Below are 13,057 nucleotides of genomic sequence, written 5' to 3' on the forward strand. Positions count from 1 at the left end.
TGACTAGAAGTCAGCCAGTAATATTTATCAAAAGTCTATTGAACATGTAGGCAGTGCAGTGTACCATGCCTTCTCCTCCACTCCTAGCTTCTAAAGGAAGATAACTGCAAAGTTGAACATCAATAAAGGTTGAGATGAAAGGAAGGAAAAGACAATAAGGCTTTAGTTCTAAGAACCAATTGTGTGTACACTGTTTTGTGAGGCAACTTTAAAGGCCTGACTTCCATGTATACCATCACTGAAAGAAGGTTTGGCCTTGCACTGGGCTACAGTATACTCATGATCAGCAAAGTATTTCTGTTCTAAGAAGTACTGTTGAGTTACAGAAAATCAGTCTTGGCTTTGGAAATGTGTTATATCTTTAGGGTCACAGGTAGCATATCCCAAAATGGTATACATTGACTGGTTGTATGCAATCAAATAATCCATCCAAGTAAGGCTGGCTGGGGTGGTATGTGGTTTGGGTTTTGCATCCTCTTTGGGGAGTTATGGATACATGTTATTTGGGTAAAGTGATGTAACATTGAACCTGACTTTAACATTAACCATATATTTTGGACTTGATACAGAGGGAACTCTATTCAGCCTGAGTCAAATCCTCCAATCCTGACAACTGACTTGTAAACAACCACTACTTATTAACATGTAATCCAGGGTCAGTGAGCTAACTGCTTACTATACCATGACTATTAATCTTTTGTTGATGAAACAGAGGCTTTTATACTTCCTTTTCCTAGGTTCTGTCAGGATGGTCACTCTTGTCATCCACTCTGGAATTTTGGGTCATCTCAAGTCAGTACCACTTTGGATGAGGAAGCAGAAGGGCCTCATTCGAGGATCAGTAATCCAATCTAATATTTGACATTTCTCTAGCATCTTGGGACTTAAGCCAAAGTAAACTAATCCTCTCTTCTGCCAGCTGATCCTTGCTTGCAGTCTTCTTGCTGATATCAATCAGTAGGTTAAAGCAGATTCATTGTAGCAGGGTCTATACAAAGTTTCAGTTCAGTTCAGTTCAGTTGTTCAGTCATGTCCCACTCTTTGCAACCCCATGAATCGCAGCATGCCAGGCCTCCCTGTCCATCACCAATTCTCGGAGTTTACCCAAACTCACATCCATCGAGTCGGTGATGCCATCCAGCCATCTCATCCTCTGTCGTCCCCTTCTCCTCCTGCCCCAATCCCTCCCAGAACCAGGGTCTTTTCCAATGAGTCAACTCTTTGCATGAGGTGGCCAAAGTATTGGAGTTTCAGCATCAGTCCTTCCAATGAACAGCTAGGACTAATCTCCTTTAGGATGGACTGGTTGGATCTCCTTGCAGTCCAAGGGACTCTCAAGAGTCTTTTCCAACACAACAGTTCAGCATCAATTCTTCATCGCTCAGCTTTCTTCATAGTCCAACTCTCACATCCATACATGACCACTGGAAAAACCATAGCCTTAACTAGACGGACCTTTGTTGGCAAAGTAATGTCTCTGCTTTTGAATATGCTATCTAGGTTGGTCATAACTTTCCTTCCAAGGAGTAAGTGTCTTTTAATTTCATGGCTGCAGTCACCATCTGCAGTGATTTTTGAGCCCCCCAAAATAAAATCTGTTTTTGTTTGCCCATCTATCTGCCATGAAGTGATGGGGCTGGATGCCATGATCTTAGTTTTCTGAATGTTGAGTTTTCAGCCAACTTTTTCACTCTCCTCTTTCACTTTCATCAAGAGGCTGTTGAGTTCCTCTTCACTTTATGCCATAAGGGTGATGTCATCTGCTTATCTGAGGTTATTGATATTTCTCCCGGCAATCTTGATTCCAGCTTGTGCTTCTTCCAGCCCAGCATTTCTCATGATGTACTCTGCATATAAGTTAAATAAGCAGGGTGACAATATACAGCTTTGATGTACTCCTTTTCCTATTTGGAACCAGTCTGTTGTTCCATGTCCAGTTCTAACTGTTGCTTCCTGACCTTCATGTAGGTTTCTTAAGAGTCAGGTCAGGTGGTCTGGTATTCCCATCTCTTTCAGAATTTTCCACAGTTCATTGTGATACACACAGTCAAAGGCTTTGGCATAGTCAATAAAGCAGAAATAGATGTTTTTCTGGAATTCTCTTGCTTTTTTGATGATCCAGCGGATGTTGGCAATTTGATCTCTGGTTCCTCTGCCTTTTCTAAAACCAGCTTGAACATCTGGAAGTTCACGGTTCACATATTGCTGAAGCCTGGCTTGGAGAATATTGAGCATTACTTTACTAGTGTGTAAAAACTTCCCTGGTGGCTCAGATGGTTAAGCGTCTGCCTCCAATGCGGGAGACCTGGGTTTGATCCCTGGGTTGGGAAGATCCCCTGGAGAAGGAAATGGCACCCCACTCCAGTACTCTTGCCTGGAAAATCCCATGGACAGAAGAGCCTGGTAGGCTATGGTCCATGGAGTCGCAAAGAGTTGGACACGACAGAGCGACTTCACTTCACTTCACTTTACTAGCATGTGAGATGGAGTGCTATTCCTATGTGTAAAAGATGTTTTTCTTTTTCCTAAGGAGAACAGTTATATTCTCCAAATAGCTTTTGTGATTCTAAGTTCAGCAGTTCCTATTTTGTTTTGCTGGCATGAAGGGGAACCCAACATTAGGAAAACAAAGTTAGGGACTTCCCTGATAGTCCGGTGGTTAAGACTCTGTGCTTCCATTGCCAGGGGCACAGGTTCAATCCCTGGTCCAGGAACTAATATCCCCACATACCACGTAGCACAGCCAAAAATGAAAAAGAGAACAAAGTTATCCTCACAGCTGGGTGCTCCTCCTGGGAAGGGATATATGTATGCTTAAATGGTCTACTGACTTGGATTCTGAGTAAGGTGAGCATGACCATCAAATTATATCAAAGATTGCAGTCAACTGCTTTCTCTTGTCTTTTCCTAGGTGAACCCGGAATATGGATGATTTCTGCTGACAATATTCTACAAACAGACATTGTCACTGGAGTAGGAGTGGCCAGGAGTCCAGGAACAGCAACTATCTTTCATGACATCCCAGGACTAGTGAAAACATATCGAGAGGTAAACTTAATGATATGAGACGAGCCCATGGGCGTTCCTTGGTGGCCTAGTGGTTAGAATTCCAGGCTTTCACTGCCATGGAGCAGGTTCCAGCTCTGGTTGGAAAACTGAGATTCCACAAGAGTCTAAAGTAACTATTTCCACATATGGGAATATATATAGGAAGCACATCCTATTAAAAGAAATATACTCATATATCAGATACAAAACCAGATAACAGACTTTATTGAAACATAGATAATTTAAGCATAGATTAAGGTTCTTAAACAAAGGAATGACTAGTCTGATTTATAATGTAAAATACCACTGTGGCTACTGATTGGTACTAGACTGTAGGGACAGGAGTAGAAGCTGAGAGACCAGTTATTGCAGTTCCCAGCTGAGATATGATGGTAGATCAGAGTGACAATTGAGGAGGTGGTGAAAAGTTGATCAGATTCTAAATAGATTTTATAGGTATAGTTGATAAAGTTTCCTGACAGATTATATGTAAAGTTCAAAAGAATCAAGAATGACTTAAGGTTTTTCTATTGAAATACTAAAAGGACAGGACAGAATTGTCATCAACTGAAATGGTTAAGACTGTAGGTAGAACAGTTTTGGAGAAAAGATCAGTTTTTGGACACATAAAGTTGGACGTCTGTTAGAATGTCAGTTGGCTGTGTTGAGGTAGCTAGATATAAAAGTCTGGAAATTATTGGCATAGAGATATTTAACGCCAAAAGATCACCAAGAGAGTGAGTGTAAATAGAGAAGAGGTCCAAGAGCTAAGTTCTGGAAACACCAGTATTAAGACCCCTGAAAGGGGACTTCCCTGGTGGTTTAGTGGTTAAGACTTCACCTTCTAATGCAGGGGTTTTGAGTTCGATCCCTGGTAGGGGATCTAAGATCCCACAGGCCTAGTAGCCAAAACCAAACAAACAAAAAGGACCAAAACATGAAACGGAAGCAATATTGTAACACATACAATAAAGACTTTTAAAAATTGGTCCACATCCAAAAAAAAAAAAAAGACCCCTGAAAGAAGAATAAGAACCAAAAAGGGAGATTTATAAGAATTTATAAGATTTATAAAATGACTGGGGAAGTGGAGGGAGTGGGAATACTGGTGTCCAGGAAGCCAAGTGAAGAAGGTATTTCAAGGAGGAAGAATGGTTAACCATGTGAAAGCTACTGCTGGGTCAAGTGTGAGGACTGAGAGATGACCGCTTTTTTTGCAATATGGAGGCTGGTGACTTTGATGAGTTGCTTCAGTGGAATAAAGGGACTGGAAGTTTGACTGGAGAATTGAAAAAGAGAACTTAGAGATAGTCCTGTTCAAGGAGTTGGAGTCAAGAGTTTGTTTCACTGATCGCTTTTAAAATGGAGGGAAAATGGCTTAGGACTGATTTAGTAGAGAAGGAAAACTTGACATGGGAGTAGGAAAAATTGATTAATAGGGAATCATACACAGGGAAGATATGTCAGAAGGAATAAGGGACAAAGATCTCCTTTTAGAAAAAAATGTTATTTTCTTCTCAAAAGTAAACAGATTTTATGGTTTTCAAAATACATGATCACTAGAAGGGCAATTTGCTCTTATGTGAAACAGATGCTTTTAGCTAAACAAATTATGAGGGTTGGAGAGGAAGGGAACCAGATTCTCTAAGAACCTAGGTTCTAATTTTCCTTTGGTTTGCTAACAGGTGGTGGTCAATGCATCATCAAGATTAACACTCAGTTATGACCTCAAGACTTACCTCACCAATACCCCCAATTCAGCTGTGTTCAAGCTGTTCATCACTGCTGGCAGAAATGGTATCAATCTTAAAGGTCAAGAATCTCTTTATAGTTCTGGGTGATTAGTCCCACCTTTCCTGTCCTCTGTCAATTAATTCACCTCTTTGGATTAGCAATCCAAGTTTTCTTTCGTTTCAAAATTGATTCTACTTTTACAACAGAATCTTTAAGAGCTGTGAGATCTCAGAATTATGACTGGATTAAGGTTTTAAAATAGGCTCAACCTAGTCACTACTGTCTTTCTGCTTGTAACCCTGCCAGAGAACAGGAGGTAGCCTAGACCAAGAATTTCCAAACATGGATGATTTTCAAGGTTACCCAAAGAAATCTTTTAAAAATACAAATTCTTAGGCTCCATCCAGAGATTTAGTAAGTTTGGGATAAAGCATAAGATACAATTCTTTTAAAGCTTCTCCAGATTTGAGAATTGTTGGACTAGATAATTACGTGAAATGTTGTTTGCTCAGCAAATTTGCCTTGTGTTTTTCTTTTTTCGTTTTGTATTGGGCCATAATTTACTGTCAAAAAATAGGGGAGGAGGGCTTCCCTGGTGGCTCAGTGGTGAAAAATCCACGTGCCAGTGTAGGAGCCACAGGTTTGATCCCTGGTCCAGGAAGACCCCACATGCCAAGGAGCAACTAAGCCCATGTGCCATAACCATTGAGTCTGTGCTCTAGAGCCCAGGAACTGCAACTCCTGAGCCATGCACCGCAACTACTGAAGCCCGCATGCCCTAGAGCCAGTGCTCTGTAATAAGAGAAGCCCCTGAGCACCACAACTAGAGAGTAGGCCCCACTTGCTGCAACTGGAGAAAAGACCATGTGGCAGTGAAGACAAGACCAGCACCGCCAAAAACAAATAAGTAAAATTATTTTTTAAGATGGGGGGAGGAGGAAAGATAACTAAAATATAAGAAGCTCCCAATAGATTCCAAATACTATGTTAGGAATTTTTATACCTTTTATCTCATTTAACAATCTCATCATGTAGTAATTATCATTTTAAAGATGAGGATACTGGGGCGGAGAATGGATTGGGAGATTGGGATTGACATATATATACTACTATGTATAAAAGAGATAACTGATGAAAACTGACTATACAGAGAACTCTACTCAGTGCTCTGTGGTGATCTAAATGGGAAGGAAATCCAGAAAAGAGGGAATATATGTGTGTATACATATAGCTGATTCACTTTGCTGTATAGCAGAAACTAACACAACATTGTAAAGCAGCTATACTCCAATAAAATTTTTTTTAAAGATGAGAGTACTGGGAATTCCTTGGCGGCCCAGTGCTCTCACTGCTGAGGGCCTGGGTTCAATCCCTGGTCAGGGCAAAAAAAAAAAGATGAGACTACTAAGAGCAAGTAATTTGTACAAGGTAACAAACCAGTTAGTGGCAAGAGTAGTAGATATGTTTCACTCCGAAGTCCATGTACATCCTTTCATTCATCTTTTTGTTTCTATAGAACAGATTCCAGATTTGGAGGGTGGGGATGGATGGAGGGATAGTGGGGGGTGAGAAAACATGCAAAACCAACCAGAGAAGTTCAAAATAGAACAGAATATAATGGTCTATAAACCTTAAGATGATTTAAACTCTATTGACCTTTATTTTTTTTTAATTTTATTTTATTTTTAAACTTTACATAATTGTATTAGTTTTGCCAAATATCAAAATGAATCCGCCACAGGTATACATGTGTTCCCCATCCTGAACCCTCCTCCCTCCTCCCTCCCCATACCATCCCTCTGGGTCGTCCCAGTGCTCTAGCCCCAAGCATCCAATATTGTGCATCGAACCTGGACTGGCATCTCGTTTCATACATGATATTTTACATGTTTCAATGCCATTCTCCCAAATCTTCCCACCCTCTCCCTCTCCCACAGAGTCCTCTATTGACCTTTAAAAATATATATTTATTTATTTACTTGGCTGTGTTGTGTCTTAGTTGCAGCATGTGGGATCTAGTTCCCTGACCAGGGATGGAACCTGGGCCCCCTGCATTCAGAGTACAGAGTCGTAGCCACTGGACCACCAGTGAAGTCCCTCTAATTGCCCATTCTGTCCTTCAGTTTTTAAGCATTTAATATATTTTCTTTTCACAGTAGATACTTAATCTTATAAATACAATCTAAATATGTATATATAAATAAGAGTATTTGATCTTTAAAATTCTTCAGGTTCTTTTATAAAGTATTAACTGTTTCTTCATAACATATTATCTCATTGTTATCTACCTTATTAAATTTTACAAAGAGATTGCATTTTTTTTCCTTGCAGAATCTTTCTAAAACCACAACTTATGAAACTTCATGTAACAGTTCCTTTGATATTGCTGATAGTCTCCAAAAGATGAGAATGATCACTGGACTGCTGACAATTGAGAAAGAGCTTTAGCAAACCGAGACCATTAAGAAACTGTGCAAGGGAAAATCTTGTTACCAAGACACGGGTTTCTAGTTAATTTAAAATTGCAGCTGACCCAACCTTGGTGCCAGTTGATTTCTTGCCAGCTGCGTGGCTCCTGTTTAAGGCACCACTTGTAATGAAGTTCTGGAGATCTTTGACTTGACGCATACTACAGTCATTTATGGAAAACAAATCGTCCTAGATATAAAAGCTACCTCCCAAGTGTAGCATTTTATTTCTAATAACTGCCCAATTTCTCTGTAATCTTATTTCCATTAATGAATTCCAAAAATTTCTGAAAGAGAACACCAGTGATATTATTAATAATATAAACCCCATTATAGTCACAGACTAGCAGACACAAGAGTCTTACACTCTCCTTTCACCTTGATTGTGGTAAGACCCAACAGAGCTGGCAAATAGACAGCTGTAGCAATTAAAACAGAGCTGACCCTTCTTTCTTATTTTTTAAATTCCAAACTTCCTCTATATATAATATATACGTTTCCCCTTTTACAAATTCCTCTTAGTGACAAAGCTATTTACCTCTTTTCTGGTCTCTAGGATCCTGCACCCCAAATCAGGCTTTGGCCATTACAACACTTCTTCCAGAGACCCTTATGCTGTGCCATGTACAGTTCAGTAATACTTTACTAGACATTCCAGCAAGTAAGGTCTTTCATATCCATTCAGATTTTAGCATGGAAAAAGGTGAGCTCCACCAGTTGAATCTGGTTTCCCCATTGTTTTCATATTTGTACAAATGTCACTTTATTGGTTTACATTTCTGCCTTCTAGTTTTATCTAGTGTGTAACTATGGCATTTTTCTCACTCAGCATTTTTGTTCTATCCATTCAACAAAGTTTTAACATGTATCTATAATATACTATGCTTTACTATTATAACTTACTACTTTCTCCTTTGTTAGCCTGTTATCTTTGTGAGGGCTTGGATTATGTCTCATACATCTTTTGTTCCCAACTAGTAGCACAATGTTTGAATGCTGTTGAACTGAAGGATATTATGAGCAGAACAGCATTAACAAGTGGAAAGAAAAAATAGGCATGACTTTGGGAGGACATTAAATAAATCAACTGATCTAAAATAAGACAGTCCATGCCAAATATAAGTAGGTAGTGCTATATCATGGGAGAGCTTTTACTCCAAGGTCAGACAGTTTGAGTGGTAATGAGAAACCACTGAAGGAAGGTTAATTCCGGTAAACTGTTGAACACCAAATAGAATGCCTGGTACCAGGATGGGCACTGGAGATAGAGGAGCAAGACAAGGCTTTTATATCTTACTAGAACAATCTCAATCTCAAAAATGACAGAATGATCTGTTTGTTTCCAAGGCAAACCATTTAATATCACACTAATCCAAGTCTCTGCCCCAACCAGTAATGATGAAGAAGCTGAAGTTGAATGGTTCTATGAAGACCTACAAGACCTTCTAGAACTAACACCCAAAAAAGATGTTCTCTTCATTATAGGGGACTGGAATGCAAAAGTAGGAAGTCAAGAGCTACCTGGAATAACAGGCAAATTGGCCTTGGAGTACAAAATGAAGCAGGTCAAAGGCTAACAGGGTTTTGCCAAGAGAACCCACTGGTCATAGCAAACGCCCTCTTCCAACAACACAAGAGAAAACTCTACACAAGGACATCACCAGATGGTTAACACCGAAATCAGATTGATTATATTCTTTGCAGCTAAAGATGGAGAAGCTCTATACAGTCAGCAAAAACAAGACCAGGAGCTGACTGTGGCTCAGATCATGAACTCCTTATTGCCAAATTCAGACTTAAATTGAAGAAAGTAGGGAAAAACACTAGACCATTCAGGTATGACCTAAAGCAAATCCGTTATGATTATACAATGGAAGTGACAAATAGATTCAAGGATTAGATCTGATAGATAGAGTGCCTGAAGAACTATGGGCGGAGGTTCGTGACATTGTACAGGAGGCAGTAATCAACACCATCCCCAAGAAAAAGAAATGGAAAAAGGCAAAATGGTTGTCTGACTAGGCCTTACAAATAGCTGAGAAAAGAAGAGAAGCTAAAGGCAAAGGAGGAAAGGAAAGATATACCCATTTGAATGCAGAGTTCCAAAGAATAGCAAGGAGAGATAAGAAAGCCTTCCTTGGTGATCAGTGCAAAGAAATAGAGGAAACAATAGAATGGGAAAGACTAGAGATATCTTCAAGAAAATTAGAGATGCCAAGGGAACATTTCATGCAAAGATGAGCACAATAAAGGACAGAAATGGTATGGACCTAACAGAAGCAGAAGATATTAAGAAGAGGTGGCATGAATACACAGAACTATACAAAAAAGATCTTCATGACCCAGAAAATCAGAACGGTGTGGTCACTCACCTAGAGCCAGACATCCTGGAATATGAAGCCAAGTGGGCCTTAGGAAGCATCACTACAAACAAAGCTAGTGGAGGTGATGGAATTCCAGTGGAGCTATTTCAAATCCTAAAAGATGATGCTGTTAAAGTGCTGCACTCAGTAAACCAGCAAATCTGGAAAACTCAGCTGTGGCCACTGCTGGAACAGGTTAGTTTTCATTCCAATCCCAAAGAAAGGCAATGCCAAAGAATGTTCTAACTACCACACAATTGCACTCATCTCACATGCTAGCAAAGTAATGCTCAAAATTTTCCAAGCCAGGCTTCAACAGTACGTGAACCATGAACTTCCAGGTGTTCAAGCTGGATTTAGAAAAGGCAGAGGAACCAGAGATCAAATTGCCAACATCTATTGGATCATCGAAAAAGCAAGAAAGTTCCAGAAAAACATCTACTTTTGCTTTATCGACTACACCAAAGCCTTTGACTGTGTGGATCACAACAAACTGTGGAAAATTTTTCAAGAGATGGGAATACCAGACCACCTGATCTGCCTCCTGAGAAATCTGTATGCAGGTCAAGAAGCAACAGTTAGAACAAGAGACTGGTTCCAAATTGGGAAAGGAGTACATCAAGGCTATATATTGTCACCCTGCTTATTTAACTTATATGCAGAGTACATCATACAAAATGCCAGGCTGGATAAAACACAAACTGGAATCAAGATTGCTGGGAGAAATATCAGTAACCTCAGACATGCAGATGACACCACCCTTATGGCAGAAAGCGAAGAAGAACTAGAGAGCCTCTTGATGAAAGTGAAAGAGGAGAGTGAAAAAGTTAGCTGAAAACTCAACATTCAGAAAACTAAGATCATAGCATCTGGTCCCATCACTTCATGGCAAATAGATGGAGGAACAATGGAAACAGTGAGAGACTTTATTTATTTTGCATGGTTAGTGTTTTATTCTTTGAAGAATGGCTCTGAAACATCACAGTACGTCAGGTTGAAAGGACAAGTTTAAAATAGTTTCATAAGGATATAACATATGTACTGCCTGTTCACTCTACGAAATCTTGATCATAGAGCTTATGATACACTTAGTTAGCAGTAGCACCCAGGTTTTCCAAATAGTCATCATTGCTCTCTTGTTTGCATAGACTTCATCTCATTAGCTGCCTTCTGCTTTTGTTGCATGATCTCAGAGTCCCTCTACTTCTGAGAGGTAGTCAGGCTATTCTCTTTTCTTTTTCCCTTACTAATTTCCTGAGATTTCTTCATGTTTTCTGGCGGGGAAGTTCTCGTTGATTTCCACGGGCCATGATGACAACTGGACCAAGCCTGGAAGAGGGCAACTCAGAAAAGGAACGACTTCCTCACACTCTCAGCCACTGTCCCTACCCGTTGATCTGGAAGACTGAGCCCCCGCGGGCCCCCTAACGGGATTCGCCTGTCAAGACTTTATTTTGGGGGGCTCCAAAATGATTGCATATGGTGACTGCAGCCATGAAATTAAGAGATGCTTGCTCCTTGGAAGAAAAGCTATGACCAACCTAGACAGCATATTAAAAAGCAGAGACATTACTTTGCCAACAAAGGTCCGTGTAGTCAAGGCTATGGTTTTACCAGTAGTCATGTATGGATGTGAGAGTTGGACCATAAAGAAAGCTGAGCGCCAAAGAATTGATGCTTTTGAACTGTGGTGTTGGGGAAGACTCTTGAAAGTCCCTTGGACTGCAAAGACATCTATCCGTTCAATCCTAAAGGAAATCAGTCCTGAATATACATTGGAAGGACTGATGCTGAAGCTGAAATTCCAACACTTTGGCCACCTGATGCAAAGAACTGACTCTTTGGAAAAGACCCTGATGCTGGGAAAGATTGAAGGAGGGAGAAGGGAACAACAGAGGATGAGATGGTTGGATGGCATCACCGACATGATGGACATGAGTTTGAGTAGGCTCCGGGAGTTGGTGATGGACAGGGAAGCCTGGCATGCTGCAGTCCTTGGGGTCGCAAAGAGTTGGACACGACTGAGCAACTGAACAGAACTAAGAACTACACAGGCTGATTAGTTATACACATGGGATGCTAGATGACAGAGAGAAAGGAGTATTTGTATCAAACCTGGGTGTTAAGGGTCAGGTTTTATAGGAAAAGTAACCTCTAGAAGGATGACCATGACTGAAGTAGATGTGAAGAGAACAGGACATTCCAGGCAATACAGAGCCCTGGAAAAGTTTTCAAAACTAAGTTTAAAGTATACACTGGCAGTACACAAAATGGATAAGAAGAATGGAAGGTAAGGAGACTAGCAAATGCAATTTGCATTGCAGTGATCCAAGCATGAATTGACAAGTTTAGGCCAGAGTAACAGAAATACTAATAGAGGTGTCAGATATGAGATATTTCAAAGGATGAGTTAGCAAGATTTGGATATAGGAATGAAAGAAAGGTTGTCAGAAGACAACCAACGTTCATGGGTAACTAGAAAAACAGTATTATTAACAGAAATAAGGCCATCAAGAGGTGGTTTGATACAGAAGTGATTAAACATGTTCAAAGCTTGCCTTTCTTCCACAAACCCTTTACTGATCTCATCTCTGACTACTTTATCCTATATCCCCTTAATTTCCACTTGTATTAAGTTATTTAATATCCCCTGACATGCTGACTAACCAGTAATGGCATCCTTACCTTAAGTTCAATTATGGGTTCCCTTGGACTGTTTCATCTTTGGTAAACTCCTCCATAGAGGCCAACAGTATGCTAATAGTGAATACTCAAATCTGAGTTCATTTCCTTTTGAATTTGCATGTCAATATTTTTCCTTCCTATCCTAATCCAATTGACTAAATAGGGCCTCTGAACCTTCCTGCTCAGTTTTTCCTCTTTTCTTCAGGGGTTTATGTCTGCCTAATCAAGGTTCGACCCCAGTCAGAGGAGCTGCTCCAGGTCCTGAGCACCGCTGACACCTCCGTCTATGGTTGGGCCACACTTGTCAGTGAGCGTAGCAAGAATGGAATGCAAAGAATCCTCATTCCTTTCATCCCAGCCTTTTACATCAACCAGTCAGAATTGGTTCTTAGCCACAAAAAAGACGTCGGGGAGCTAAGAGTACTGGGAGTGGATAGAGTTCTTGAGAAGCTAGAGGTATGTTAAGGACTGAAGCAAAACAGATCAGGGTTTTGAAAATGAGATTTTTCATTCTCAGTCCAGGGTAAAGGAATAGATACTGAACGACTTGATAAAATTCACCACAGGAAATTCCTAAAACAGAAAATCTGTCCACTTTATAATGCCATGGGGGCTCCCAGAGTCCAAAATCTGTCATGAGCATTGTCTGGAAGATAATACAAATGCATATATATATGTGTGTGTGTGTGTGTGTGTGTATATCACACACACACCACCACCAATGCTATCCTGAGAGTTTTAGAGTGCTAAAAGCTTTTG

The 13,057-nt window shown here is 40.2% G+C and overlaps 1 protein-coding gene and 1 pseudogene across 11 annotated transcripts in view; one reads left to right on the plus strand and one right to left on the minus strand.

The window, feature by feature from the left end:
* NUP210L (nucleoporin 210 like) overlaps positions 1–13,057 on the plus strand; it is a 102,102-nt gene that overhangs the window by 82,344 nt on the left and 6,701 nt on the right. For 9 of the 11 annotated variants that reach the window (XM_070785585.1, XM_070785587.1, XM_070785588.1 and 6 more), the window contains 4 exons: positions 2,912–3,048; positions 4,734–4,860; positions 7,807–7,953; positions 12,504–12,754. In XM_070785585.1, the coding sequence (XP_070641686.1) occupies positions 2,912–3,048; positions 4,734–4,860; positions 7,807–7,953; positions 12,504–12,754 (662 nt within the window). The remainder of the gene's footprint in view (positions 1–2,911; positions 3,049–4,733; positions 4,861–7,806; positions 7,954–12,503; positions 12,755–13,057) is intronic. The other 2 variants (XM_070785586.1, XM_070785595.1) reach the window with 2 other exon arrangements.
* On the minus strand, positions 10,386–11,023 carry LOC109554388 (small EDRK-rich factor 1 pseudogene; annotated as a pseudogene).

This window comes from Bos indicus, chromosome 3 (assembly GCF_029378745.1).
Source record: "Bos indicus isolate NIAB-ARS_2022 breed Sahiwal x Tharparkar chromosome 3, NIAB-ARS_B.indTharparkar_mat_pri_1.0, whole genome shotgun sequence".
NCBI lineage: Eukaryota > Metazoa > Chordata > Mammalia > Artiodactyla > Bovidae > Bos > Bos indicus.